At 46.1% G+C, this 27,399-nt stretch overlaps 2 protein-coding genes across 2 annotated transcripts in view; one reads left to right on the top strand and one right to left on the bottom strand.

Moving 5' to 3' along the window:
• The window catches only part of AVIL (advillin), a 28,146-nt gene extending 17,827 nt beyond the window's left edge, over positions 1-10,319 (top strand). The window contains exons 10-19 of the mRNA XM_066613487.1: positions 646-746; positions 1,687-1,824; positions 2,873-3,031; positions 3,751-3,930; positions 4,358-4,503; positions 4,880-5,024; positions 6,956-7,144; positions 8,651-8,719; positions 9,403-9,534; positions 10,206-10,319. Coding sequence (XP_066469584.1) covers positions 646-746; positions 1,687-1,824; positions 2,873-3,031; positions 3,751-3,930; positions 4,358-4,503; positions 4,880-5,024; positions 6,956-7,144; positions 8,651-8,719; positions 9,403-9,534; positions 10,206-10,319 — 1,373 coding nt within the window. The remainder of the gene's footprint in view (positions 1-645; positions 747-1,686; positions 1,825-2,872; positions 3,032-3,750; positions 3,931-4,357; positions 4,504-4,879; positions 5,025-6,955; positions 7,145-8,650; positions 8,720-9,402; positions 9,535-10,205) is intronic.
• A 2,685-nt stretch (positions 10,320-13,004) lies between these two features.
• On the bottom strand, positions 13,005-25,352 carry TSFM (Ts translation elongation factor, mitochondrial). Its single transcript, XM_066616024.1, has 6 exons — positions 25,257-25,352; positions 24,761-24,910; positions 22,444-22,572; positions 20,826-20,948; positions 16,522-16,606; positions 13,005-13,608 (listed from the first exon to the last, which is right to left on the bottom strand). The coding sequence occupies exons 1-6, from the start codon at positions 25,323-25,325 to the stop codon at positions 13,190-13,192; spliced, it is 975 nt and encodes a 324-aa protein (XP_066472121.1). The 5' UTR covers positions 25,326-25,352; the 3' UTR covers positions 13,005-13,189.
• Between the last annotated feature and the right edge of the window lie 2,047 nt (positions 25,353-27,399).

Below are 27,399 nucleotides of genomic sequence, written 5' to 3'. Positions count from 1 at the left end.
TCCAGGCTTTCAACTCCTTTGGACGAGGGAGCACTGTAAATGTGTGATGCCTCTGTAATGCCTGTTTTGTTGACAAGCAGCACATAGAAAGAAACAGGCACTCCAGCACACAGGTGGCAGTACCACACATCCTACATCAGGGACCCAAAGGCAGCCACTGCATCCCATTGTTGCTTCCGCTTCAGTCAACTCACAGCTCCCTCTGCTTCTTTCTGTCTCTCCCTGTTCAAATGGCTTCATTTCAGGAGAACGTCTCTTGCTGTTAACTTCTGTGGCTGAAACAGCAACCAGCCACCTAGGCTATTAGCGAGCTATCAGCAGAGCAAAGGATGGTCAGCTGCCATCTCAATACCACTTGAACTGTGGATTTCCACTCTTGCCTCCTCTCTGAGGATGAAATCCACTTCTCAACCTAACCTGCAGTACACACTGCTCACCGGACTCTGGCCAATGCTGACCTGCCCCCCTTCTCTAAGCTGACACTCTCTGTACCATCTTCATCTTTCAGCCGGTTGGGCACTGGGGTGGAAGTCATAATTTCATCCAACCTCCTTATGACCCTTAAAGCTTCCCAAGGGTTCATGTAATTCTTTTTTGCAATGATGTAATCGATGCCAGCAGCTCTTACAGATGCTTCCTCTCCAGCTAAGGTCAGCCAGGAGAAATTTGATGCCACCCTCTTGCACACCCAGCCAGAGTTGGCAGCCCAGGAGAGGATGGTGGACAATGGGGACGGGAAAGTTGAGGTAAGATGCACAAGACTCAATTCCAGCACAAGAGCCCTATGCTCACTAATAAATGGCTCACTAATAAATGTAAGCTTCACAATGCCATATAGGACAATCTCTTCCACTGTGGCTCCAAAATATCAGTGCATTAGCATGTTTAAAACACACAGGCTCGGAGTGTCAATCAGTTCAGAGTGGCTGCAGTGTTCTGATGTCACAGTAATACTGAGTGGGTAGAGAAAGCATGGGCTCTCTGGCTACTATTGGCTTAGCTAATGTCACGCAGAGGTGTTGGGCAGCCTCGGACTTCGGACTTCGCAACTAAGCATGGAGGAAGGGAAACCTTAGAAGTAATTGAAACAGACGGAAAATACTCGTACTTGCAGTTAGTAAAAGTGGTTGGCATATGCTTGCTATATTGCTTGCACCCACCCCACATTTCAGCAAAACAAAACTTTTAAAATTGAAAGGTAACGTCCCAGAAAGGCCAGCTCTGCAACCAGAGATATACAGAAGTTGTGAAGGATTTTCTACATGGTCATAGTACATTCGGACTTCAGAATTTGAATGTTTGGCTTTTGGAGGGTTTTTTTTAGATGTATGTTAGGGTGTGTGCATTTGCAGAATTCAGAGAAGTGTGGGTGTTGCAAGTTTTTGTCTGCTTGAAAAGGTCTGAAGATAGAACTAGACATTTGGAAGGAAATACAGGATGCTGGGCCTGCTGTGTGCTCTTTTGTAACATGAATTAGTCGGCATTTATGTTGACAGCACAGCTGGTTTTTGCAGCACATTTTGGGAGACCTCTGTTAAGAAGATCCCTACCAGGCTTGTGGTCATAAAGAAAGGAAAAACTTCACTGAGAGAACTACTATTCATAACTGGATGGAGAGTGAGAGAGACAGATTGAAATTGGGACCACAAATTTGCTGGGATGACCAACACTCTCTATCATCCCTAGGTTTGGAGGGTTGAGAACCTGGAGCTGGTGCCTGTGGAATATCGCTGGCATGGATTCTTCTATGGTGGAGACTGCTACTTAGTCCTGTACACCTATGAGGTGAACAGGAAACCACATTACATCTTGTACATCTGGCAGGTAGGTGGAGAGTTTCATATGAGCAGCTGCTTTTCTGTTGACTTCCCACAAGGTCCTGCTTCAGAAGTCTTGTGTGCTGCTACGAATAGTTCCTCTCAGTTGTCCACCTGTGGGTGGAGCAATGTTTGCTTAGGGGTGTGCTCTGATTGTCCCAACTCCACATAGTGCCTCAGTTTAAGGCTGCTGTCCTGTGCACACATACGTGGGAGCAGGGGCAGATAGGCATAAGGAATGGAAAGAAAAACAGCCCAATTGAAGAGCTTGAGGTGCTGGGCTGCTCTCTGGGGAACAACAAAGAGCCTTGTGGCACCTTGAAGATGAACAAATAGATCTTGATGTCAAGCTTTTGTAGACCACAGTTCACTTCATTGGAATAAATGTGTTCATCTTTAAGGTGCCACAAGCCTATTGGTTGGCTTTGCTGCTACAGACTAACATGGCTACCCTCACCTGGGAACCAATGTAACCTATTGGTGCTTGCAAGGAGTGCTCTTGCTAGCTACCTCCATCCAGTACTCCACCAGTATATTTGTAAATAAAGTGAATGTTATAAAGATACCACAACTTTCCAGAGAACTCTTTTAAAGGAAGCCAAGATCCAGTCAGTATTGCCCCTGGAAGCTTGGGGACTGGGGGAGCATGTGTAGCATGTAGTGAATTTATAGTACTTGAATCCAGCCTTCCTCCAAGGAGCTCAGAATGCCATAGGCATCGTTGGGTTTTACCCACATTATCCACACAACAGCCCAGTGAGGTAGAACTGAGAGAAGGAGGCCTGTCAACAGTCAGCAAGTGACTTCCCTGGGCTCCATGAGAATTTGGATCTGGGGCTTTTCAAAATCAACATTCTATTAACTGGACTATGCTGGTCCCTGAAGCATCTGGTGGGCCACAGGAAGCTGGACTAGTTGGGCCTTTGACCTGATCCTGTAGAGCTTATGTTCTTATGTCCACAGCCAATGCAATCATAGTGTCCTCATTCCAAGGGCTGCTAAATTCCCTTTCCAGGGCAGCAGCTAGATTTCTTGGTGTTTTCTCTGTGCCTCAGGGACGTCATGCCACAGTGGATGAGCTTGCAGCCTCAGCGTACCAGGCAGTGGAGGTGGATCAGCAGCTCAATGGGGAGCCTGTGCAGGTCCGTGTGACCATGGGCAAGGAACCGTGCCACTTCTTGGCTATCTTCAAAGGCAAACTTGTCATCTTTGAGGTATGAAGTAGTGCTTATTTCTGCTCATAACCTGCTTAATGACATCACTTCCTGCTTAATAACATCACTTCTGGCTCTCTGCAAGCATCATGAATGCTATTTGGCCCACTCCATGAAAACAGTTTGACACCTTTGGTCTTTAGTTACTGAATAATGGTATTACTTCATGTGAAAAGAAATTACATGGACACTGATGATTAAATGTAGTCATTGTATTGGTCAAAACAATGATGAAGCATTAAATTATGGGGTTAAAAACTCGATCCAGAGTGATGTCAGACTCGAGTGGAATGTAGCCAAAATACTCTTTGAGGTTTCCTTATTAATGGTAGATTTATCCAGATGTACACAGAAAAGGTAAGGAAATGTAACTGAAAACTAGTTCTCCCATCCAGTGTACACTTCCAGGAGCACTTACATGCCTGATTGAATGAGGTAAAATGGAAAGGAAGTTGTTCAATCGGTGGCCATCACAGGTATCAGGAGCAACTTTTTCTTCCCTAAGCATTTACCTGAATAAGAACTCCTAGCTAGTTCTTGAAAATGCCTGTCTATCCCATGAATGAAAAATGAGACTACAGATTCCAATTCATCTCCCCATCTGCTTCTTTCCTAGCATGGAGGCGCTTTGTAGATTTAGCATCAGACATGTTTTCTGTTGCCTTATTCAGTTTGCATCTATATCAACCGGGTCTGCCATTCTGTTACTTTCTCTATAGGGTGGGACTTCCAGGAAAGGCGGCAGTGAACTGGAGCCACCAGTGAGACTCTTCCAGATCCGTGGAACTGACAGCTCCAACACTAAGGCGGTGGAGGTGCCAGCGTTTGCAGCGTCCCTCAACTCCAACGATGTCTTCTTGCTTAAGGCTCAGACTGCACACTACCTGTGGTATGGTAAGGTGAGTCTAGGGCTTGGCTGAGAGGAGGGACGAGGGCAAGCTGTGGGGAAAGTCTAGAAGTCCCCTTTCTCTTCCACCGCATTTCAGGTAGGTCCACTCAGTGGTATCATAATGAGATGTAGTGTCTTATGCATAATTTGAGATTCCAGGGAGACGGACGGACTCAGCTTTCATTTTTTAAAATTAAGGCAACTTTCAGTTTCCTTAGTTCTTGTGGTTGTGTGGAACAGTGTCTGAATAAATCTCAGGTGCACAAATGTTGATATCTTATGCTGCCCCAAATAGTTCCGAGAAGTGAAGGAATGTCGTTTGGTGTTTTGGGGGGGATACCTTACCTCAGGTGTCATGTAATACCAAAATCGTGTTGACTGTGTTGCAGTCTGTGACCATGTCTACACCTTTTTGCTGCCCTACTTTCTCATGCTAGGGTTCTAGCGGCGACGAACGGGAAATGGCCAAGCAGCTCGCTGCAATCATCTGCGATGGGTTTCAAGAGACTGTAGCTGAAGGACAAGAGCCCACGGAATTTTGGGAGCTGCTTGGAGGCAAATCCGAGTATGCAAGTGAGAAAAGGTACTTACGACCCAGTCCTAAACATGTGGGCCAATATATCTGGATCCAAAACCAGGAAAGGGATGAATAACAAGTCAGCAGATACTGTGCCCTGCTCAGTGGTAGAGCAGGTGTTTTGCATGCAGATGATCCCAGGTTCACCCCAAATCTATCGCTGATGCAACCCTCATCACCTTGCTTCATGGATGGGCCACTCCTGGAGCTACCGCCAGTCAGTGCAGGAAATACCCTAGATGGATCAAAGGTTTGACCCAATAGGAAGCAGCTTCAATTTTCATATGCTCAACGGGCCCCAACCACATCTCTCAGCCAGCACTCTGGGGATGGAGGGATTTGAGACTTAAACAGTCTTTCTCAAGCCCCCTCTGTCTTACAGGCTGCAGCAGGAGGTCCCTGATCATCCTCCCCGGCTCTTTGAATGCTCCAACAAGATTGGGCGCTTTACAGTTATTGAGATCACGGACTTTACCCAGGATGATCTCAGTGAGAGCGACGTTATGCTGCTGGATACATGGGATCAGGTCTGGTCGGGTCATTGCCCTGAATGCCTAAAGTTCTCATTCTCTAGGAGTGACATAATTTATGCCTTTCCCCCCCTGATTCTCCTGTACTTATTTCACTTCCGCGAAGGCAAAGACGTTTGAGGCAGTTTTTCCAAGCGCTGTTTTCTTTGGAGGAAAAAAGCAATGGCAGCTGTCTTTTAAAATATAGTTTTATTGCTTGCGATGCAGGCTGAGAAGGGAAGTTCGGGGGGAAGCCCAGGATTGGACTAATTCCAAAGCAGAAACACAATTAGCTCCCAACAGGCCCCACAGCATTCTAGCTGCTACTCTCATAATGCTGCTAAGCCTCTCATAGTATTAGTAACATAGAAAAGCATTTGGGAACTTCACGGATAAGGGCGGAATCCTAACTGCACCCTAGGCCGGCGCAGGTCTGAGGAGGGATTTGCCCAGGAGGGTCGAAAATGTGCCGTAAAGCATATTTGCGCCTCCTTGGGAGCCGGCTAGGCCAGTGCAGGGACATGTGCCAGCCCATGGAGGCTGCATCCAGCCTCCATGCTGACTTGGGGAGGGAGGGTTGTGTCGGCCAAGCTTGGCTGATGCAGGGGTCTGGGGAGGAGGCAGGGAGGAGGTGGAAGGGAGGCATTCCAGGGCCGGGGGAGGGTGTTCTAGGGGCCGGCAGGTGGGGAGTGGGAGGCTAGGACCTGGCTGTTATGCTGGATTCTAACCCCATTCCCCAAGCAGCACGGAGCGGCTTAACAACCCAATCCTATCCAACTTTCCAGCACCGGTGCAACCGCAATGCAGCCCTGGGGTAAGGGAACAAATGTTCCCATCCCTTAAGGAGGCCTCTGTGACTGCATCCCCAACACAGGAAGCAGTGCAGACCCCATAGGCACAGCAGCACCGACGTTGGAAAATTGGATAGGATTGTGCCCTAAAGCTGCTCCATTCTCCTTGGACTTGTGCCACCTCCTGAGGTGGCACAAGTCTGAAGAGACCCATTGGGGCCATGGTGGCTTACCCAGGGGTAAGGCTTACCCTTCCCTCTGGCTGCACCATTTCCAATCTTGCACTGGATACAGCGTAGGCCTCCTGCCCTGCCTGTTCCAGCACAAGGTAAGATTGCACTGCATGTCTGTCAATGGTTCTTAGCCAGAGTAACTAGAAGTGGCACCTCCTTCTTTAGAGTCAATGTGCCAGTGGCAGTCTAGGGACAAATGACTGGGGATGGCTATCGCCACCTTGTTCTACTTGTGACCTTCAATGAAGAATGACTGCCTACCGTTGGAAGACGTGCTGATTTAAATTGATACGATTGGATACAACATAGCCACATCGGAATAGTCAAGGACAAACTCATTTTGCCAGGCAGTTCCAATATGCTTGAGGTTAGAACCTGGCCTTGGGTCAAAGTCAACCCTCAGAATGTTGTTGGCAAATAAAAAGAGTTTTTAATGACTTCTCTCTTCAGGTACAAATAGCCACTCTTGTCAGCTCAAATTTTTCCTATTCACCACTGAGTATCTTTCTCCTTTAACTGCAAAGCAGCTTACCCATGCTGAGCAAGACAGATACAGCTTAGGCCCAATGCTCACTTGCATGGTTAACCTGTGTCTGGGCTGGATCACTTCAGTCCGTAGATGGGGGGCTCATAACAAAAAAAGTAACATATTTGCACTTAGAAAACTAGCATGTAACAGAGACCTTCCTGACATGCTAATTTTCTGTTTCCAGGGAATATTTCTATATGGAGGAGGGCTCAATCATGTGACCCTATCTGCAGTTTGATGTGGTGTGGCCCAAACTCAGGTTGACCATCTCAGTGATAACTAGGTGATAACTAATGATTGCATTATGGCTTCTGAAAAAACATCTAAATTCTTTTTTTTCATGGCTTACCATTGCTCAGATGAGCAAATCTGGAATGATTGCTTTTCCCTTTCCAGGTTTTCTTGTGGATTGGAAATGAAGCCAATGAGGTAGAGAGGAAGGAGGCATTGACAACAGCTCAGGAATACCTGCAGACCCACCCCAGTGGGAGAGAGACCGACACCCCCATCCTGATAATCAAGCAAGGTTTTGAGCCGCCAACCTTCACAGGCTGGTTCCTTGCTTGGGACCCACATCGGTGGAGTGTGAGTGAAAGCTGTGATGCTAAAACAAACCCTCTTTGGCAGGCATTGAATTTGAAACCTTTAAAATTGTCAGATGCTACATGCCTGTGCAAATTTGGGTATAGGGTATCTTGATCACATTGTATCTGTTTTTCCCCCCCCCTAGGGGTTTCTTTGTATGGTTCTGGTTTAATTATTATTACTTAGAATATTAATATGCAGTTTGAATATCTCTTATCCAAAATTCCAAAATCCGAAATGCACCAAAATTATTTTGCCCATTGTTTGTTGCTGCTGTTGTTTAACAGCTGATACGGGTGTTCTGGTGATGGTACTGTGCTGCTTCGTTACCCTGAACACATTATTTTTTTATTGTATTAATGGCATGCCTTATTTTTGACTGTTAAGTACTTATGTGTGAATAAGACTTGAATCTGAAAAAGAAAAAAAAAATTCAAAACGTTTCTGGTTCCAGGCATTTCAGATAAGGGATAATCAACCTGTACTAATTTTCAGCAAAAAAAAAAAAAAAATTATCAAAGCATTGTACATGGTAAAGGAGAAAGAATGAGAAGTTGGGTCCTTGACCCAAAAGGGCTCACAATGTGTGAAAGACACAAAGGACACATCAGTAACCAGGTACTGGGAAGGATGCTGTGTTGGGATGGACATTTGTTCGCTTCCAGCTAAATAGCTTTAGCTAAAAACTTTAAAAGATACTTGTTTGCTACTTCCAGGACAGCAAACCAAGAGGGTGAGAAACTCCAGCTCAGAGAAAGCTCTTTGCCTACTATAACAACAGCTGGCCTTGGCCTCCTGACTTTTGACCTCACCCTCTTGAACAATGACAGAGGAAACAGAATGGCCCCTTCATTGCCAATATATAAAGCAAGTTTCTGCCTCCTGCACACATCACCCTAGTCTGTGTAGGGCTCATGCTTATAGCTATTCAGCAGTTATTGAAAGCCATTTGCACAAGTTCAGAGAAGCTCATTTCATGTGTGAAATGAGTTGCTTAACACCTTAGGGTTGATGCCAGGAAGCCTCTCCTCACAGGAAGCAATGAAGTTGATGCTCCTGATGTTTGAGTTGTGGAAGGGCCCTGGTCAAACAAAGACCCAGTTTGCAGATATAATCTGTCCCCAGGATGGATGGATCCAGCCTCTGGGCCAGGTAGAGTCTCTTGTACATTCCAATATATTCCTACAGAAAAGAACAGTCAAGTGTCTAGACATAGCAGAGGCTGGGCTCCTGACCTAACAGGAGAAAAAAAAATGCCAATGCACTGTCCTTCTTATGCGCTTCCTACAGGATGACCACTCTGGGAAAGGGGTTGCCATGCTAGAGGGAACTTTGGTCAGTTCCAGCAGGGATGGTCTTATGTTCTTTCACCCCACAGTTTTCAAAAGCTTGGCCCTGGAATGATTGTTAAACTGGTTCCAAGGCAAAATGCTCATAAATTGCCATTCCCAGCATCCTCATGGTTATGGTACCCTAACTAGCTTTTTTGCTTTTGTATCTTTGCAGGAAGGGAAGACATATGAGCAGCTGAAGAAGGAGCTGGGGGATGCTGACAACATTGTCAGAATCACAGCTGTGAGTGAAAAGTTTGCCTCCTCACAAGAAACATTGCCCATGGCTGGGTAGTTGCCTGGAAGAGGAGAAGGTTTCACCCCATTGGATACCCCTTCCACACACACACAGATTTGTGCACTTGTAAGATATGGGCATCCTGGGTGATGCAAGCAAGGCAAGGTTACCCATCAATGCTGCCTGTCAGTTGCAACCCCATCATTAATCAGTGCTTGTGGCTACATTGCACATTTATGGGCGTGTTGCACAGGACAGCCATTCCCAAGCTGCATGTCAGGAGGAATTCATGAAATCATCAAAGGCTTTAGTGAATCCAAAACTCACCCACAGAGCAGGTTGCCTGCTATGTATCTGCATGAGTTGCTGCCATGGCCTTGTCTCTTTTGAATCAGACTCTGAGGTGAGGTAAGGGGGGGGTAATGCATCTTTTTGATGCATCTTTACACTGGGTGTGTGATTGACTAATTCCATCAGTCACTTGTAATGAGGAGACAGCAGTTACCCACCCTCAGAGGAAGCATAGTCAGAATAGGGGCTTGTGCAGAAACAGAGGTGATTAATTCCTCTGAAAGCAGATACATCTTGATCTTACTCTTACAAGTAAATCTTTTGGAATGTTGATGTGATGCACTTGCACAGAATCTGTTACCAAGAGAGCACTGATGAATCTCCCCCTTTCTGCTTAGGATCTGAATGGTGCATCTCTTTCTCCAAGACCTGGAACCTTGAGCTGTCATGACTACCCAACCTACCCTCTAGATGTCCTTCTCTCCTGTCAGGATGAGCTACCTGAAAATGTGGATCCTGCTAAAAAAGAGGTGAGCCCCATTATGCCATGCGCTTAATGCAGTGCTTAGGAAGAAAAAAAAGCATTAATTGTTACGTTGATGATTCAATAATTACAGTGCACAAACATGCAATTTGGTGTCGGGTGCAAAACTCAGCACATGAGAACTTCAGGCTTAGAAGCAAGTTCCTAGTCATTATGGCGTCAAATGTAGACTCCCAAGGATATAGGGAACTGCTAGAGAAATCACTGAAGGCCAGTAATGGTCCCAGCCTCCCAAACAGCTGATGAGTAGGGAACCCTGTTTCTGAAATGCATCATTTCAGATTGCAGATGAGGACTCACCTGAATGAATACCCCCCAATACAAAAATATATAAATCTCTGCACACAGAAAACAGGTCTGTCATTCTGGCCTAACCTTCTCCCCGATATTCAATCCTGGGAGCCTCCATTTGCAGTCTCAAGTTCTACATCTAGAAAAGGGTTTACTACCTCACCTGCTGTTTGTGAGCTCTTAGACCCTAGCTGGGACTAAGCCCTTTTGAAGGCAATGGAACTTAGTCATGAGTAACTTGTTTCATTGGGTTCTTAGAATTTAGGTATGATTAATTTCAGCTGGAGTAGGACCCCATTCTTTCTACTCTGTTAAAGTCCCTCCTCCCTTTACTCACCCAAGTACTGTGGCTTTCCCTTCTGCCAGAATTACCTGTCTGAGGAAGACTTTGCGAGAGTCTTTGGAATGACCAGAGAAGAATTTGCTGCTCTTCCCACTTGGAAACAGCTCATCCTGAAGAAAGAAAAGGGGCTTTTCTGAGGAAAAATCCAAGAGCTTCTAAAAGTGGCATCTAGACTCAGCTCCAGTTGACTTGGGGCAGGCCCTGAGTCCAAAAGCAGCTTGGCCTACAAGGAGAACTATATTCTCACTCTCATCACAGTATATCACATTTGTGCCTAATTACGCTTCCAAGGTTCTCCACCCCCCCCCCCCCAAAATCTGGGTTCAAGGCAGCTGCTGCCATCCAGGAAGTTAAAAGAAGCTAATTGCCCTTTAGCAGTCTGCATTGCTGGGACAACTAAATGGGTGAACAGATAGGACCAGGGACACTTGGAAGATACAATGGCAACAGCTGCCTGTGCTCTTGGCTAAGGCCTGCTCTTTACAAGTAAGTAGTCACACAGTGGCTGCTAGAAATTCAAGCCATAGAGAGGCTGCTCAGCAGGTCTGCTTATTTTGTGTGACCCAGGCCCAAGATTGTATATCTCATTAAAAATTTGCTTTACTGTCATTTGTACCTCTTTTTACTCACCTATGCTATTCCCCAAGGAACACTGACACTTGTAGTTCTGTAAAGAGACCGAGAACTTTAGAGGTCGTGCCCAGAAGGCTCTAGTCTAGTGTCACACGTTAAGTGTGTCATGTCAACACTTTAGCTCCCTGCCATGTGTCAGGCTGTTTTGGTATGCATTGCCTCCGCATTCCAGGCTCTACACAACTTCTAGAAATTAACGTGGGTGCTCTTTGCTGGGCCTGGCTTCCCACTATGATTGTAAGGGTGCCTAAGGTGGGTAGAAAAATTATTTCCAGCATTCACACAAGAACATGGAAGGTTAAGTATGGTTACAGCCTCATTGAACAAAAGAAATTAACCTTGGCTCCCTCCCAAAATGACAAGTGCCTACAGGAAGTGAGCAGGGTCACTTTTCCTAAACAAGTAAGTCCTAGGGAGTGAACTAGAAATGAGATTGAGCCAAAATGCACAAAAGAAGCATCAGCTGCCCTGATTGGATGAATCATCTGTTCATCGCCAGGAGACAGCTTTTGACGTTGACACAGCAAACTCCATGTTACCAGTCAAGGGATTCCTTGTCTTCTGCCTGCAACACTTTCAGGGAAAGCATCTTACTTGGCCTCTACCTCATCTTATTAAATAAGAAGTTTCTCAGCAGGCACTTCCTCAGGAGTAGCCCAAGATGTTCAGAGTATGGCTAGCCCTTTTAAAAAGTCATACACTGGCAGGGCAGTATGTAAGCCCCACCCCTTCTAGAAGCTGCTGCAGATCCAAAGCTATGGCTTGCAAAATTTAGCTGAGAGCCTCTGTTGTTGAAAGCTCTTCAGGCTGTAACAACTGAGAGGCCTGTGGAATATCATACCTGAGCACCTAGCAGAGTGAGCAGAATTTCTGGTGGATTCCCCATGAATAACAGAAGCAGAATTATGCAAAAATATGTCATGTGTATAATTTATTAGTCACCAAATTACTTTGTCATTGACTGTTGATGTTTTTAGGCCCTGAATACCAACACTCCTTCATTTGGCCTGTAGGCTGCAGTCTTGTACAGCTCCATGGCAGCTGAGCAGGTAGACCATAACTGATCCCCAGAGTACACGTCCCCAGAGGCCACTGTTTCACAGAGGCTGCCAGATTGCAGTGGATGACTGCAAGGATAGCTCGGGAGCTAGGAAAGTGAAGGAACAGAGCACTCGACCAGAAAGATCTGCATTGTCTGTTCAGGTTGCTGTGAGTCATGGAAATGCAAGTGTGTAAATGAAAGCCAATAGACTGTCTGGAGAGTCAACTGAGAACCTGAAGGAGCCCCTGTTGTGTACTACAACCACTGTGAAGAGGTCAGCCTGCCCTGCTTTCAATATGTTACAGAACATAGTTCATCTATGCATTTTTGCTGCCGTGGGCAGCACAATGGCAACTCCACACACACCACCAATCAAGTATTGCACACTAGACCACCTTGAATTAGCCCAAGCAGCTATTATAATTTCAGACTGAACACCATCCGTTCCCGTGTTATTTATTACAGCAATTCCAATCTCCCCCTGCAATTAATGTTAACTAGAGGAGCTGGAAGGGAACAGGGAAAGGACAAGTAGATGACCTTAAGTTTACTGGTAATTGTATTATTAGTCACAGAATGTGACATTTAATGCTGAGTAAGAAGCCTGAGATTCCTAGCTTTCATAACAACAAACATCTCAAATTTCTAGATCTCAGTTAACTTTTTTTTTTAAAGGTGAACAGTGACTGATAAAAGTTCCAAACTAGAAGGGGCTGCAGGAGTTTTTTAGTACACAGCAAAGACTTGCTCAACTCCTTCAAGGCCCCTCCAATTACCTCCAAGGTCCCAGTCTCAAGTTGCCTTCTGGCTGGTAGTTCACAAAGATCTATCCCTTCTTCCATGTTACTGCACTCAAGATAATCCCGTTTTGCTAGATAGGTACAGAACCTAACCTAGTGTTAATGCAAATAAAAATGTACTCCTGGAAGAAGCTTCTGATTAATTGACGTAACACAGTTACAAAATCACACATCCTATGTTGGTCATTCTACAACTGTGGTTAAATGTTTAATGTGTCACTTGTAGATTTCTGTTCATCAAACTTGGTTTTCCAATATGCAGAAACATTTCCATCCCACCCCTACTGAATCACTAGCCGCAGCCCCCATCCTGGCAGAAGCCATGATTCCAGGATGAGTCCAGACACTTTTATTGTTACGTCAATATCCGGTTGCCATACTTTATTTGTCAGTGACATGTTACAGAACCATTTAGGAGATTCCACATATGGTATTTGGTTTATATGGCCCAGCAGGGGTCTCACTCATTACCAGACTGTCACTAATCAAAACAAGGCCCAAGTGGAACTCAGTACTTGACAGAAAAGAATGTCTATTTCTCTTCCAACAACTCTGTATCCTCTCCACATTCGAACCGCACAAAGTCCAGCACAGACACGCCCAGGGGTTGAACATACTGTCCCAAGGAAACAGTGGGGTCCAAGAGGTATGGCTGGGCAAGCATCCTTGTTTCAGAGTCTCCTCCTGGTTCGTCTTCTAGAGAGCCCACAGAGAGAGGGGCCATGCCCACCACGTGCTGGCCCAGCCTCCAGCCCAGTTTAGCTAAGTCTGATGTCTGGCACTGCTCAGAAGGACTGCAGATCACCAAGGCGCCATATTTGCCAAACATCATATTGGAAAGGGATGGATTTCCTTCTGGGAGTGCGCCGTGCACGTAGGAGCCAATGAAGAAGTTCTCCGGCACTGACACCCACGCTGCCCTTTTAATAATCATGTTCTCTCCCAGTTTGCCTTGAAAGACAGAACAAGAAATAAGCCTTGTCAGAAACACAGGCAAGAAATTAAACTACACCGGTTATTCAAGCAAAGAACTCAGCTCTGCTCACATAAAGTGCTTTCAGCTTGTGCCAGAAGCTGCCCCTTTGGAAGAGAAGGTTGGAGAAGTATGAAGTGCTTGCTTGCTTCTCACTGTCCTTATCCCCTTCTTTGGAGGAAGGAATGAAACACTATTAGAAGCAAAAATAAGTCAGCTTCTTACAAGTCAAACCACTGCTCTATCCTGCCCAATATTATCTCTTCTGATTGGCAACAGCTTCTCCAGGATCCCAGTCATGATCTTTCCATCCTGCTTCAAAAAATTATTTAACTCAAGTGGTGAGAGATTGCACCAGGGACTGTTTCCATTCAGAGCATGTGCATATCAACTGAACTTGGACTGTAAGGGTAGTACCTGGAGAGAGCCTCGGACCTTCCTTATAAACAGAGCTGAGCTCCCTTTCAAAAAGGTTTGCAAATTTGGTGCTTCAGTGGGTCACAAAGAAAATCCACTCATTTCCTGTCCACATTCCCCTAAAAGGATCTGGGACACAAGTTGACTTTATGGTCAGAATCATTCCACAAAGCAGACTGTGCAGCATCAACAAAGTATCCAAAGCATCTTCCAAGAAAAAAAACAAACGTAAAACAATTTTTCTAGACCTTGAGGCTACAGTCAGTTATAATGATGAATGTAGCAGCTTGGCAAACTGAAGCCACTGCATGTAGCAAATTGCAGGTCAGGATTGAGGGAGTCCAATTTAGAATGAGGATTAGCAGGCAAACCCTGGCAACACTTCTCTTTAAACTGGTAGCATCCCAGACCTACCCATTACCCCTAATCCTAACCCTTACCCCTAATCCTACTATATGAAAGGGGAAATTGGGTACATGATGATTTAAGAGTACTAGCTGTCTTCCAGAAGGATCTGAAGACTAATAGCAAGCCACAAAAGTATCCTGCTTATTAGCTACTTAACTTCAGCTTGCAGGCTGCCAAACAGAAGAATGAGGAGAAGGGCAAGGCTGTAATCCCAGAAGGAGTGCTGGATTCTCCAGAACCAAACTCTGGTTTTTTGCAATGCCTTGACAAGGGATGAGGGTGTCCTGTAAAACCAGATACTGGTCTCTCTGAGAATTTGCACTCAGCACAGCCCTTTGAAGTTGTAAGTTTCTGAGAGAAAGACAGACAGTCAAGGGTCCGTAAAACCCTATAAAAGGGAATTTCCCTTTCCTAGAGTGCAAGGATGTGACCCAAGGTGTAAGCATACACACATGAATGTGAAGGTTGAAGTGATTCCTTCACATACATGTACACATGCTTACACCTTGGGTCACATCCTTGCACTCTAGGAAAGTTGGTTGAACTTCTCTCTCTTCCTCGGAGCCAAACTACTCTCTATCTTCATGGTCAACATCCCCTCCTATGTGCTTCCTCAGGTTTTGCCTTTTCCCATCTTCTGAGCACCAGCATTTCCTCGGATACGTTTCATCAATATATCCAACAAATTCTTCTGATCCTTTATCATTATTAGCATTTTCCCCTTCTGGTTCACTTTTCATAACCGGTTTTCCTGAATATGCTTATAGCGGTCAGCTTCATAATTTAATGCTGTTTCTTTTATTACTTACCATTGTTTTGAGTCACTGTATTAATTTTTCCCCAATTAATTAGTGGTTTGCAATCGAGTGGACTCTGAATCACTTCCTATGGTGTGCATCATGACCAATGTCACCAGAACATGTGTGTTAACAAGACAATGGTGCAAGGAGAATTTGTCACTGTTTATTTTAATTCCAACCTACCATCCACGTTTGTTCATTCCTTCTTTATGGGAAACTGAACAATGTCAAAAAAATGCCACAATCAAACTACAGGGGCTTAGGGAGAAAAGGAGGGCAGGCATAGTGACACTAGTCACACTGGCTGTATGCCAGGTGCTGGCAATCTTTGCTAGCTTAGGGGCCAGATGTTCACTGATGACATCATCACCAAAAGTCTGGTTTGTTGAGCTCCCAGAAATAGCAGTGTGGAGCTTGGCTCATCCAGTTTGCCACATGCTGAACATCAAATGGCAGAGATGCTTGCCCAGGTTTGTGAAGTCCCTGTGCTGTGTGGCTCTGCTGTTCCCTGTCCAGTGCATGGCAGATTGAGCAGGAGGCTTTGCCTCCCAAGGCAATCTCCATGCAGGCCAGATGACCGTGGGTGGCAGGCTGGATCTGGACTGTGGACTGCAGATTGCAGGCCCCTGCCCTATGCCTAAAGCCTAACACAGTAAAAATATATTCAGTGAGAATATCTGCAGGAGAAGACTTCTGACATATGGAATACAGCAGCCAGCTAACATGATTATTTTAATCCAGTGGCTTCTGAGCAGCAGCACTCTGAGTAGCGTGAACACTGAATTTCAGCAGCAGGGCCTACAAATGTCCATAACCCTTCTTAGCTCACCTGATGTCAGTTCCTTGTGTGCGTGCAGAAGGCATAGGCACAGAAGTGGAAACTTGCTCCAACTATAGAAATGTCTAATTACAGCACAGATGCAGCTTGAGGGAGAGAGCTGGCACCATTTTTGGGTATGCCTGTAATTTCTTAAGAGTTTTAGCAGCCTCCAGAAATGATGCACATGAACAAGATAAGGTGCAATTTAGCTCCACAAATGGACAGCAACATGCAGAAAGAACAGGAAGGAGAGAATCTCAACAATTAAAATTAATCCAGAGATTTAGATACTCCTGGTAAAGGTAGGTTCAGGAAAGATGCACCACAAAAATTCCCTAAAAGAACTGTTACGTACTTAGCAGTGGCAAAGGATGAACACAAACAATTCAAAGTCAGTTGGGTGCTACGTCCTCTTTTGCTAGCCTGCCTATCTCTAGAACACTCACCAATGGCCAGAGCCAGCTGATCACTAAGCAAGGATCCATCTGGTCCTATCCTGAGCTGAGAAAGCTCGTTAGATTTCAGGAAACTCTACAAAAGAGTTAAGACAAGCACAGTTTAAATTAAGAATCAACAGACCATACTTAGATACCACTTCTTATACGCATAGCAAGACTTCACTTTTATTTAGAAGGCTGTTCAGAGACGACAAATAAAAGGAGGAGAATGGGGAACTTGCTTTTTAATTTTCTATAGAAAACCATTCAAAAATGGCATCCTCCACCTGCCACCTTAAATGGTGTGGTCCAGTGTCATGCTTCAGAATTCTACCACCCCATCCTGCATGTGTAGACCAGGCTGGGGTGGGGGGCAGAGCCTTTCTACCCTATGTAACATGGGAGAGAGAAGCTAAGCTAGTTCTGAGATTAAGTTCTCCTTGGAGTCTGCCTAAAACGCGAAACTTCCCAGAGGTCAAAGGAAACAGAACACAGTACAACTATGAAGCCAAAGACTAGTCATTATATCAAATATCAGTATCGGAGATAACAAGGACTGAAAGGCCTGCCTACTTGATGCTTGCCAAACAAGAGGGGATAATGAACACACAGCTGAAGGTCCTTTTTACTCATTACATGATACAAAATTGCAAACAGCCATTGAAACTTTCAACACAGAGTCTCAGGGCCCAATCCTAAGGGCTCGAACACTGGTGGTATGATTGTATGTTTGCGGCACCCGGGGAGAAGGGAGCATCAGCGCTGGGGCAGCACCAGCCATGCTAGGCCTCAGTGCTGGGAGGATGCCGGTAAACAGCAGCCGGGGACAAGTAGCACCACCAGGTGCCAGTGCAGCTTTTCAGGGCAGGGGGAGGGCAGAATGGGGAGAAGGACCAGCCTGGAAGGGGGGTTGGACTGGCAGAGGCCTCCTCCTCTAGATACTATGCCCCGCATTGGACTACAAAGCCCAAAACAGGGCTTCTTAAGTCTGTTCCAGAGACCCAAGTAGCTCCATTGCGGGGACTGGGGATTTCCTCAGGGGAAGGGGACAAAGGTCCCCTTCTCCTGAGGAGACCTCTGGCAGCCTCCCTTGTTCCACTGGATACAGTGGAAGCCATTTTGGTGCTGCTGTAACTGTCGGTGCCAGGGAGGATAGGACTGGGTTGTCTATCAGTTCTGGCTTCTCAGTATGCACTTATATTCAAAGGGTTCAAGGACACATGCAAAGTTAGCCAACAAGTGGGGGCAAAGTCCTTTATTTTTACTTTAAAAAGTTGCTTGTGAATTGGCCACAGCTGATTACACACCAAGCACAACTCATGGAACACTAGAAAAGGAGCAGATGACATGGCCTTATGTACTACTTCTTCCAAAACAAAGTCCTTATATAATGTCTCTTCCGATATTTCTTTGCAAAGAGTAAGAAATATTTGAAGATACACTTTCGGAATTTGAAAATTCTTTGCATCTGTTTACACTGCCCTCCCTCACTTGCTCTTGCTCTCAGCTGAATTCATTCAGTGAGTGAATACACTGGGGACCCCCAAACCCCAGCCCACGGGCCATTTGTGGCCCTTGGGGACCCCCAATCCAGCCTGTGGGGAACCCCTAGTCTCCAGCAAGCCTCTGGCCCACCAGAGACTTGGAGGAGCTGGTCTTGCAAAACCTGACAGCTCTCATGCAAAGTTCTGCAGAAGCACCCCCTATCCAGCAAACATGCCCACTGTTAGGTTCAGGGAGACTGCAGCTGAGGCCAGGCATCAGATTGGGTGTGAGTGCAAGCCATTTCCAGTTTTGTTGCCGGGATTGGGAGGGAGAACTGAGAAAGAAAGAGAGCACGTGTTTGTGTGGATGAGGAGAAACATGCAGCTCTTTACTGGATTCTAAGTTTGTTTGCTGCTTGATGCCAGGATGGAGAAGGGGAGGAACTGAGAGAGGAGTAAGAGAGAACATGTCTGTGTGTGAATGAGGGAAAATAAACTGGAGGGGGGGCCCACCAGCTTTCTGGCTGACTGCTTCTAAATTCTTTGCTGCTGCTTGTTGTCGGGATGGGGAAGGAGAGAGATTTTGTGTGTGTGTGAGAGAGAGAGATAACATGCTCCTGAATGGAGTGGGGACGGAAGCCATGCTGGCTTCTCTTAAATTTGTATCTGCTGCCTGTTGTTGGAGCTACAAGCACCTGAGAGTGCTTGTGTATTATGTGAGTGATGTAGTGGAGGTATAGTTTGAGTCATCAGAGTTTAACAGGAAGCACAGCATTTTAAAAAAAATCAGTCATGACATTTAAATTTATTCAAATTTTTTAAAATTTAAAATTTCATTTTTTTTTCCAGCCCTCAACATTGTGTCCAATATAAGATTCAGACCTTGCGCTAAAAAGTTTGGGAAGCCCTGGTCTAGACCAATGTCATTGGTATCAACAAATCTGTTTGACTATGAAGCACCTTTCTATGGAACCTTTGACTATGGAACACCTTTCCATTCACTGTACTATCCCTAAGTTTTTGGAATTAACTGCTTTACAAAACTAGGAATGAATAGGAAGACATGGGAGGAATGAGAGACCGTGCTGAAGTGTAGCAGTCGGGAATAGAGGGGGAAAGGGGGGATGAACGGTCACACAAGCAGTTTTGAGAAAATAGTTCTACCCCACCCAAATCATCAACACAAACACTGAAACAGCAGAAGGTTGGGTGCAGACCAATAGCAGTCAGTAAGTCAAAGAAGGATAGTGCATCTTCAAGATTACTTTGCCTCCAGGTACACACAGGAGGAAGACTTCCTTGTTCTGGCTTCCATGGGCAATGAATGCTCCAGATATGGAAATCAGGAGCTGCCACATGCCAAATGCAAGCAAAGGTGCAAATCTCCTGCTGCCAGTCCTGAGCAGGGCTGACTTTCCAAGCCCTGCCACCAAGGGTCATTTGGGAGATCAATCCTGGAGGCTCATACATGCAAAATATGTGTTCTACCATCAGTCCTTTTCCTAACCTTCCAATATCTAGTGGACAAAAATGAGAAGCTGAACATGGACTAGACTTGAGATTTTCACCAAAGAATCTGGAATTAAATCATGCAAACAGAGTCTGGCAGACATTTACAGTAGTTAGGATATTTCAGTACCAGTGCAATCCCATGCCATGTTTATTCAGAAAGAAATTCTTCTCAATAGGGCTTTGAGTGAATGTGCACAGAACTGCAATCCAAGTCTGGTCAACTGGTCCTTACAATGTGCAGGTATCTTTAGTTTGGATGATGGAGAGTAATGTGGGATGATGCAAACAGAATTCTGCTTTGGCATCATGAAAAGTCTAGATCAGGGATAGACAAATAAGTAGATACAGAGAAGAACCATATTCCTCAGATACCAAGTGCTCTGGGGGCAGTACAGGTCCAGCCTATTTATACACGGATTTGACTCAACACGAATGGCCCCTGCAAATGAGAAGGAATGTGCTGATCCCCCCCCCCCCCGGAGAAGGGGAAAATGCATCCCTTTAGAATCAGTTTTAAAAACTGAACAGTCCTTTAACAATAGCCTCCTTAATGAGAGAGAGAGGGGGCAGCTAGCTGACAATCCATCAATCCTTCTCGCCTTCGGACCCCTCCCTTCCCCCAGCATGTGAAAGAAAGGTGATCATTTTGCATTGGTGAAGGGACGGGCTGAGTGAAGTGCTGATGGATTGTCTTTTTAATGACTCTTATCTTAGAGTCAAAAGGTCAGTAAGGCTGTTTTTCAATCACTGGAGCAAACAAACTTTGTTTTTTAAATTGATTTGCTATAGTGTGTTTTTTGTTATCCACATGACTGCTTGGAAAGGAACCCATGCAAATAATTAGTCTCAACCTGTATATAGCAAATGGCTTGCAGATTATACATATGGTGAGCATGCCCTAGAGATTTCTCTCTCTTAACACAAGGAAACATATGCCAGCTCTGATCAGAAGTTGCACATAAGTCTCTCATATTGTTTGTCATATCAAAGCACTCTCCATAAAGCAGCCACATGCTCCAGAGGATCTGGCACACAGATGTTCAGAGGGAGCTCTAGATTCCAGTGGAGCCTGCACAAAATGCAGGCAGTATGCAGATCTTGACTGTGGGCCAGTAGTTAGCCATCACTAATGAAGAGAGTACTATGACCTTCTAACTCTATATTTCCACAACCACTTACCTGAAGGATCTCTGCTAAAAGCTATTCAGCAGAATCACATGCACTGTGTTTAAGGAAAAAAATTCTTTGACAGGTTCAACCATTAAAATATCTCAGGATCACCAGAGTTTATGATCGAGAAAACTTTCTGACACTTACCTTGGCATATCTATGTAGCTGGTCCTTGCTCCCCTGATGATGTAGCATTGTCCCAATTGCAGCTTGCTGAACCAAATGCTGAAACTTGATATTTCTGGCTACAAAGTCAGTCTCACAATTCACCTGGCACAGATGATGTTTTTTGCGTTCAAGGGCAGGAATCAAGTTTGAAGAAAAGATTAGAGGCTGAGACACCATTTTGTTCCCCCAAAACATGAGCATTCCTCTTTGTAGCAAGGTATTCACAGCTTTTGATCTCTTTCCCCTGTAGTGTTATGGCACATCTTAGTGCAGGCTGCTCTCTATAAGGGGCAGTCTTGGGACAGTGAAGAGCTTCTTCAGACCTCTCAAGAACCCCTCAGTGCGATAAGATATCAGACAAACAAATGTATGGCTATTCAATTATGGATGCAATTTTAACTATTTGCAGGAAGTAATTCATTATTAAAACCACTCAGTCCATAAGAAAGCTTTCAATAAAACCTTTTAAAAAGCCATGAAAATGACACAGTAATAAGAATCTTTATATGAACCTCATAGGTGGCTCTAAAATTGAGAAGAGAGCAGCAGAAGCTAGAACAGGGGTTTTCAACTACTGTGCCATGGCACACTGGTGTGCCACGAATGGGCCACAAGAGTTTGATGGGAAGTTATTTATTAGTAAGGCCATTGGGAGATGTGAGTCCCCAACCAGCACTGTGGTGCGCCTTGTTAATCGTCAAAAAACCGATGGTGTGCCTTGACAATTTTAGCTCCTTGTCCATGTGCTGTGAGATGAAAAGGTTGAAAACTGTTGAGCTAGAATGTACAATGGGAACCAGAAATAGCATGGACAAAGTTCTGTGGATCATCCCCAAAGGGGCAAACTTAATCAGAAGGCTAAAAGATAAGAAGAGCAGGGGATGGTCCAGCATGAGCCATAGTGGGGTCCCTTGAAGTCTGTACATCTGTCTTGATGCTATGCGAAATTTAAATAGAATTTTACTGCCTAAGAGACCAAGAACAAGGGATGCAGACAGAAGAACCATCACAGGACGTGATCCCCTTCAGAAGAAACAACCCCAGGGGTTAAAAGAAAAAGACAAATAGGAAAACTAGGGAGGGCGGCTTCATCTCGTTTCTCCCAGCCTAGATTGTGTCATTGTGCAGCAACATACAATGTACAATAGTCTGGCCAGTAGTAAGAAAGGGGTGTGTTTGTGTGTGCAGGAACTTAGAGAACTTAGCTACGTCTTTTAGTAAATCAGTAAAGTGGCTTTCTATCCACTAACACTGACTGGCTTTTTGTAAAGATTCTAGCTTGCTACCTTTTAATGAATTTAATTGCTTAGATGTGTATTCAATAAAGCTCATTTATATTTGGTAAATTTGTCCCAATGTGGCCAGAGCCAGGATCAAAGTACCCACTTTAGGGTGAACTGAGGATTCCCCTAGGACTTGATCCTTCCAGTCCCTTTTCCCAGAGGACAGACTCAATTGGGTTGGAGGCAGTTTGCACTCTCATACTACTCAGGTTGGAAGAGCACTCAGGTTGTGTCCCAAACATATTTCTTGCTCTGAGAGCAAAATTTACCTTCCAACACTAAAAGAGATTTCCAGCAAAGAGGAAACTGCTCACCTCTACCATCACGGCTGAGCTTCCCTCCTGCAGCAACCCAATGAGCCCTTCTTTAGTCTTCCGTCCCTCCAGTTTGGAAGCTTTGCTCCATCCCTCCTTTTGGGCTTGCTCATGTAGCCACGTTTCAGCCTGAGAAAGAAAGCCAAACAATGAGACACACATGACTCAAAGCACGGCACAAACAGCAAACGTTCTGCACTAGCACTATAGAGATGCAACTATTCAGCTAACACCATCAACCACACTTATATTGGATAAGTTGCATCAGGAAAACCAGAGACTGGTGAAGACTTCAGAGGGGCAAGAAAAGAATGAGCTGTAAGTTGATGAAATTCAGCAGTGATTGTACAAAGATTCTTATTTAGCAGAAACCTGTTCATTTTATCCACTCTTATTATAATTATTATTACTATTCATAATTACTTTTCAACAAAAAAAGTTCACAATGGTTTACAGAGATAATCAAATAGCTATACTGTTCCCTATCCCAAAAGGGCTCACAATCTAAAAAAAATGCAGAACATCACCAGAAAACAGACACTAGAAAAGATACTGTGCTAGGGTGAAGAGGGATTGAGGTTATATCTGAGGTTGGCAGGATTCAGGTTTTCAGGAGGCAGAAACATAAGACTAACAGCCCAATCCTGAGCTGCCTGGTGTGCAAGGCTGCCTCGACACCAAAATAGCTACTGCAGCATCCAATGCGCAACCAGGCAGCCTGCGGCGGCTCTTCAGAAGAAGGGGACTTCCCCCAGTACAGGAAGTAGCCCCGTAATGGAGAAAGTAAATTCTGTGGTGCCTCTGGAGCTGGCACAGAATCAAGGAGTCCCATGTTGGACCACCTAACACATGGCTTAGGATCCGGTGGAGTTGAGCTCCACTGCTCCCGCCCCCCTGCCATACCTCCTCCCTGCCCTCTCCTACCTCTCCCTGCCCCAGAACACCTTCCCCCACCACCACTCACCTGTACGCCACCTAGTGGCTCAGGAGAGATGCCAGGTGGCGGAATGCAGGCCCAGTACTGGAGCTGGCCCAGCACAGGCTCATGCAGGGCTAGCTCCGGTGCTGGGCCCATGGTAATGGTCACAGACATGCCTTATGGCACATGTGCTGGCAGTAAGCTGACATGCAGGGCTCTGGATCAGGACCCAAGTCTATAAAGAAGGGTAAACTATCTGAGCAGGGATGGAAGTCGTACGGTTAACCAGCTCTTCAGAAGACATGTTGAATGCATCTCTACAGGTCTAGGAACCTGATTTTTCTTAAAATAAATGATATTGGAATTTCCTAGATGCCAAATATTATGCTACACCATCAGAAACAACAGAGTTTTGCACAGTAAGGTTCATACAGATGTTCTTCACATGCTTGATTGAGTGGGCCTTTTTTAAAAAAATCCAACTGATGATCTGCTTTGAGAGCAGACAATTTCTAGTGCTGGTGTTCTTTTGCATCTTTTTAAATTGTGAGCTCTTTTGGAACAGGGAGCCATTAGTCATTTGATTTTTCTCTGTAAACCGCTTTGTGAACTTTTAGTTGAAAAGCCGTATATAAATACTGTTAACAATAATTAATAATAATTTCACACAGCAAGTGCTACCAGAGTTCCTCCACCCCGTTATGGTGACGGCTGCATCTCTATAACGCTGCTGCAGCAATGTTAGCGGCTACTACCATCCTGTTGCAGATGGCAGAGCTTGCCCCTACACTGTGGGCAGTACCCACTTATACGAAGCAAGAGAAAAATTATCTGCAATTATCTGCAAAATTATCTGCAATAATCTGCGAGATTATTATCTTGCTGTGCTCAGGCCCATTCACTCTATTGCAGTGGTTCTCGCACATTTAGCTCATTTTTTTTAGAATGAGAACCTGTCAGGACCGCCGGAAGTGATGTCATGACCGGAAGTGATGTCATCAAGCAGGATAATTTTTTAACAATCTCGGGCTGCAATCCGACCCACACGTACCCAGGAGTGAGTCCCGTTAACTATCGTTGTTAAAAGAATATACATAGTAGCCTATGTTAAAAGTACAGGTCTGTCACATTTCCCCAAATGGAGTCACATCCAATGGGAGCATCAAGTCTAATATATGAAAAATAAAGTATTGAAGTGAATGGGGACCCACCTGAAACGGGCTCGTGACCCACCAAGCGGGTCCCGACACACAGTTTGAGAAACACTTGCAGGAAGAAGAGAAAGGGACAGAGAGGGCTGCGCTCAGAAGGGAGCAGCTGCCCCTCTGCCACTTTGAGCACCCAACCAAAGAAACTGAGCGAGGGCTGTTTTTTTAAGGCAGGCATGTTTCTTCTCACCTCCTTGAGATCCCCGCCGAATTTCTCCAAGGCTTTCCTGCAGTTCACAAACGAGTAGCCGGTTTTCTTCCTGAGCTTCTGCAGAACTTCTTTGGCTGCTGGCACCGGAGGGCCCGGGTGCAAGAAGCGAGCCCAGTGCCAGCCAAGGGGCTGCGAGGGAAGGAAGGAAGGAGTGAACCCCACGAAGCACCAGCTGGGGAGGCCCCTTGAGCTCCCACGAAGTCCAGACCGACCCCTGAGCGGCGCTGCGTGGCCCCCTCCCCAGCAAGCGACCCACCAGGCAGTCCTCGGTGCACAGAGTCCTGAGGATCACCCTGATGAAAGGACCGCCTGGTGGGTCGCTTGCTGGGGAGGGGGCCACGCAGTACTCCTGCCTTCCCTTCCTCTGGGTCCCTGCTATGGGGCTATGGGGTCTCTTTGGTGGGGCTACCCTGGAGAGGACTGCAGGGAGAGGCCCCCCCGCATTGCGCCCCACTAGGCCCCTCCCGGCCCTCACCTGCCCCGACGCAGCCCGCATCGGCCACGCCGTGCCCATGGACCTCCCCAGCCCGGCCGCCCGCTGCATCTCGGAGGCGCACGCATCGGACGTCACCGGCCGCTACGGCAAGCCCAGAGAGACGCTCTCGGGCGCGCGCTGATGACGACAAACCTCCCCAGGCGCTGGAGTGGTTGCCTGCTTGAAGAGGAAGCCCCTCCCCCCAAGGCGCAGGCTGGGGGGTCCTCCAGGGCTCTCTGGCAGGCTGGACGTCAAGCAAGCGGGGGAGGGGGAGGAGCGCAGGGCGCCTCTGCACTCACTGGAGCCCCCCAGGAGGGGCTCTCACAGCTGACCCCCCCCGCAGGACTTGACTGAGGGTGCTCCTTACCTGAGAGCACCAGCCTGTGCTCGCCTACTCAGGAGCAAGGCCCGCTGTGGCTTACTCTCAGGTAAGCATGTACTGTAGAGGGCTGAAGCCCAACAAGTACTCCCCCATCCACTGACGCTGTACCTGACAACCAAGGTGTGTGCCGCTCAGCACAGTGATTGAGCTGGCGCAGGTCCCAGTTGACCCATAGCAACTGCTGGGGCTTACCCCAAAGCAAAGGGTTGGATGTCCCCTTACTCAAAGGAGACCCCCAGCAGTCCAAAACGCCCCCCCCCCCAGGACACAGCTGAGACTGTGCCACCACTGCTGCAGCATCACCAAGCAGGGATTTAGGTCTGGGCAGGGCAGGAGGTCTGGTCTAGAGGGTAGAGCCTTCGTTAGCCCGAAGATAACATCATAAGGTCACCAGTTCGAGGACACCAGCAGCTCCCTGAATGAGAATGGCAAGACCTTGAAGCAGCTGACAAGCCCAGCTGAGTGATTCCACCTGCTCCTGGTGTGAGCAAGAAGCGTCTTGGCTGCCCTCCATGTGAGAGATGGAGCTGCTTGTCAGTCTGCGTGGGAGAACTGGAGGCCAGAAGTGAGACCAAACCAGGAAGATCCATCTGAAATGTTGGTTCTTGAAAGAGAGAAACTTTATGATTGTAAAAATCCCCTTGAGGGATTTAGAAACACCTGCCTATGTACATAAGAACATAAGAACAGCCCCACTGGATCAGGCCATAGGCCCATCTAGTCCAGCTTCCTGTATCTCACAGCAGCCCACCAAATGCCCCAGGGAGCACACCAGATAACAAGAGACCTCATCCTGGTGCCCTCCCCTACATCTGGCATTCTGACTTAACCCATTCCTAAAATCAGGAGGTTGCGCATACACATCATGGCTTGTACCCCATAATGGATTTTTCCTCCAGAAACTTGTCCAATCCCCTTTTAAAGGCGTCTAGGCTAGACGCCAGCACCACATCCTGTGGCAAGGAGTTCCACAGACCGACCACGCGCTGAGTAAAGAAATATTTTCTTTTGTCTGTCCTAACCCGCCCAACGCTCAATTTTAGTGGATGTCCCCTGGTTCTGGTATTATGTGAGAGTGTAAAGAGCATCTCCCTATCCACTCTGTCCATCCCCTGCATAATTTTGTATGTCTCAATCATGTCCCCCCTCAAGCGTCTCTTTTCTAGGCTGAAGAGGCCCAAACGCCGTAGCCTTTCCTCATAAGGAAGGTGCCCCAGCCCCGTAATCATCTTAGTCGCTCTCTTTTGCACCTTTTCCATTTCCACTATGTCTTTTTTGAGATGCGGCGACCAGAACTGGACACAATACTCCAGGTGTGGCCTTACCATCGATTTGTACAACGGCATTATAATACTAACCGTTTTGTTCTCAATACCCTTCCTAATGATCCCAAGCATAGAATTGGCCTTTGTATGTAAACTATGTAAACTGCCTATGAATAAAGTCAGAGGAGTAATCTGATGACCAGAAAGGTGGTATATAAATACCTAGTTTTTATTATTATTATTATTATTTAGGGCACAATCCTATGCGTGTCTACTTAGAGGTAAGTCCTATTGTGTTCAATGGGAGTTACTCCCAGGAAAGTGTGGAAAGGAAGCCTTAGGGCCCAATCCTATTCAATTTTCCAGCCCCAGCCCCAAGGTAAGAACAAATGTTCCCATACCTTGAGGAGGCCTCTGTCACTGCCTCCCTACCACAGGATGCAGCATGCACTCCACTGGCACAGCTGCACTGGCACTGAAAAATTGGATAGGATTG

The sequence above is a fragment of the Tiliqua scincoides genome, chromosome 2 (genome assembly GCF_035046505.1).
Source record: "Tiliqua scincoides isolate rTilSci1 chromosome 2, rTilSci1.hap2, whole genome shotgun sequence".
NCBI lineage: Eukaryota > Metazoa > Chordata > Lepidosauria > Squamata > Scincidae > Tiliqua > Tiliqua scincoides.
Note: the sequence above shows the minus strand (reverse complement) of the source record. Positions and strands in the feature narration are given on the sequence as shown.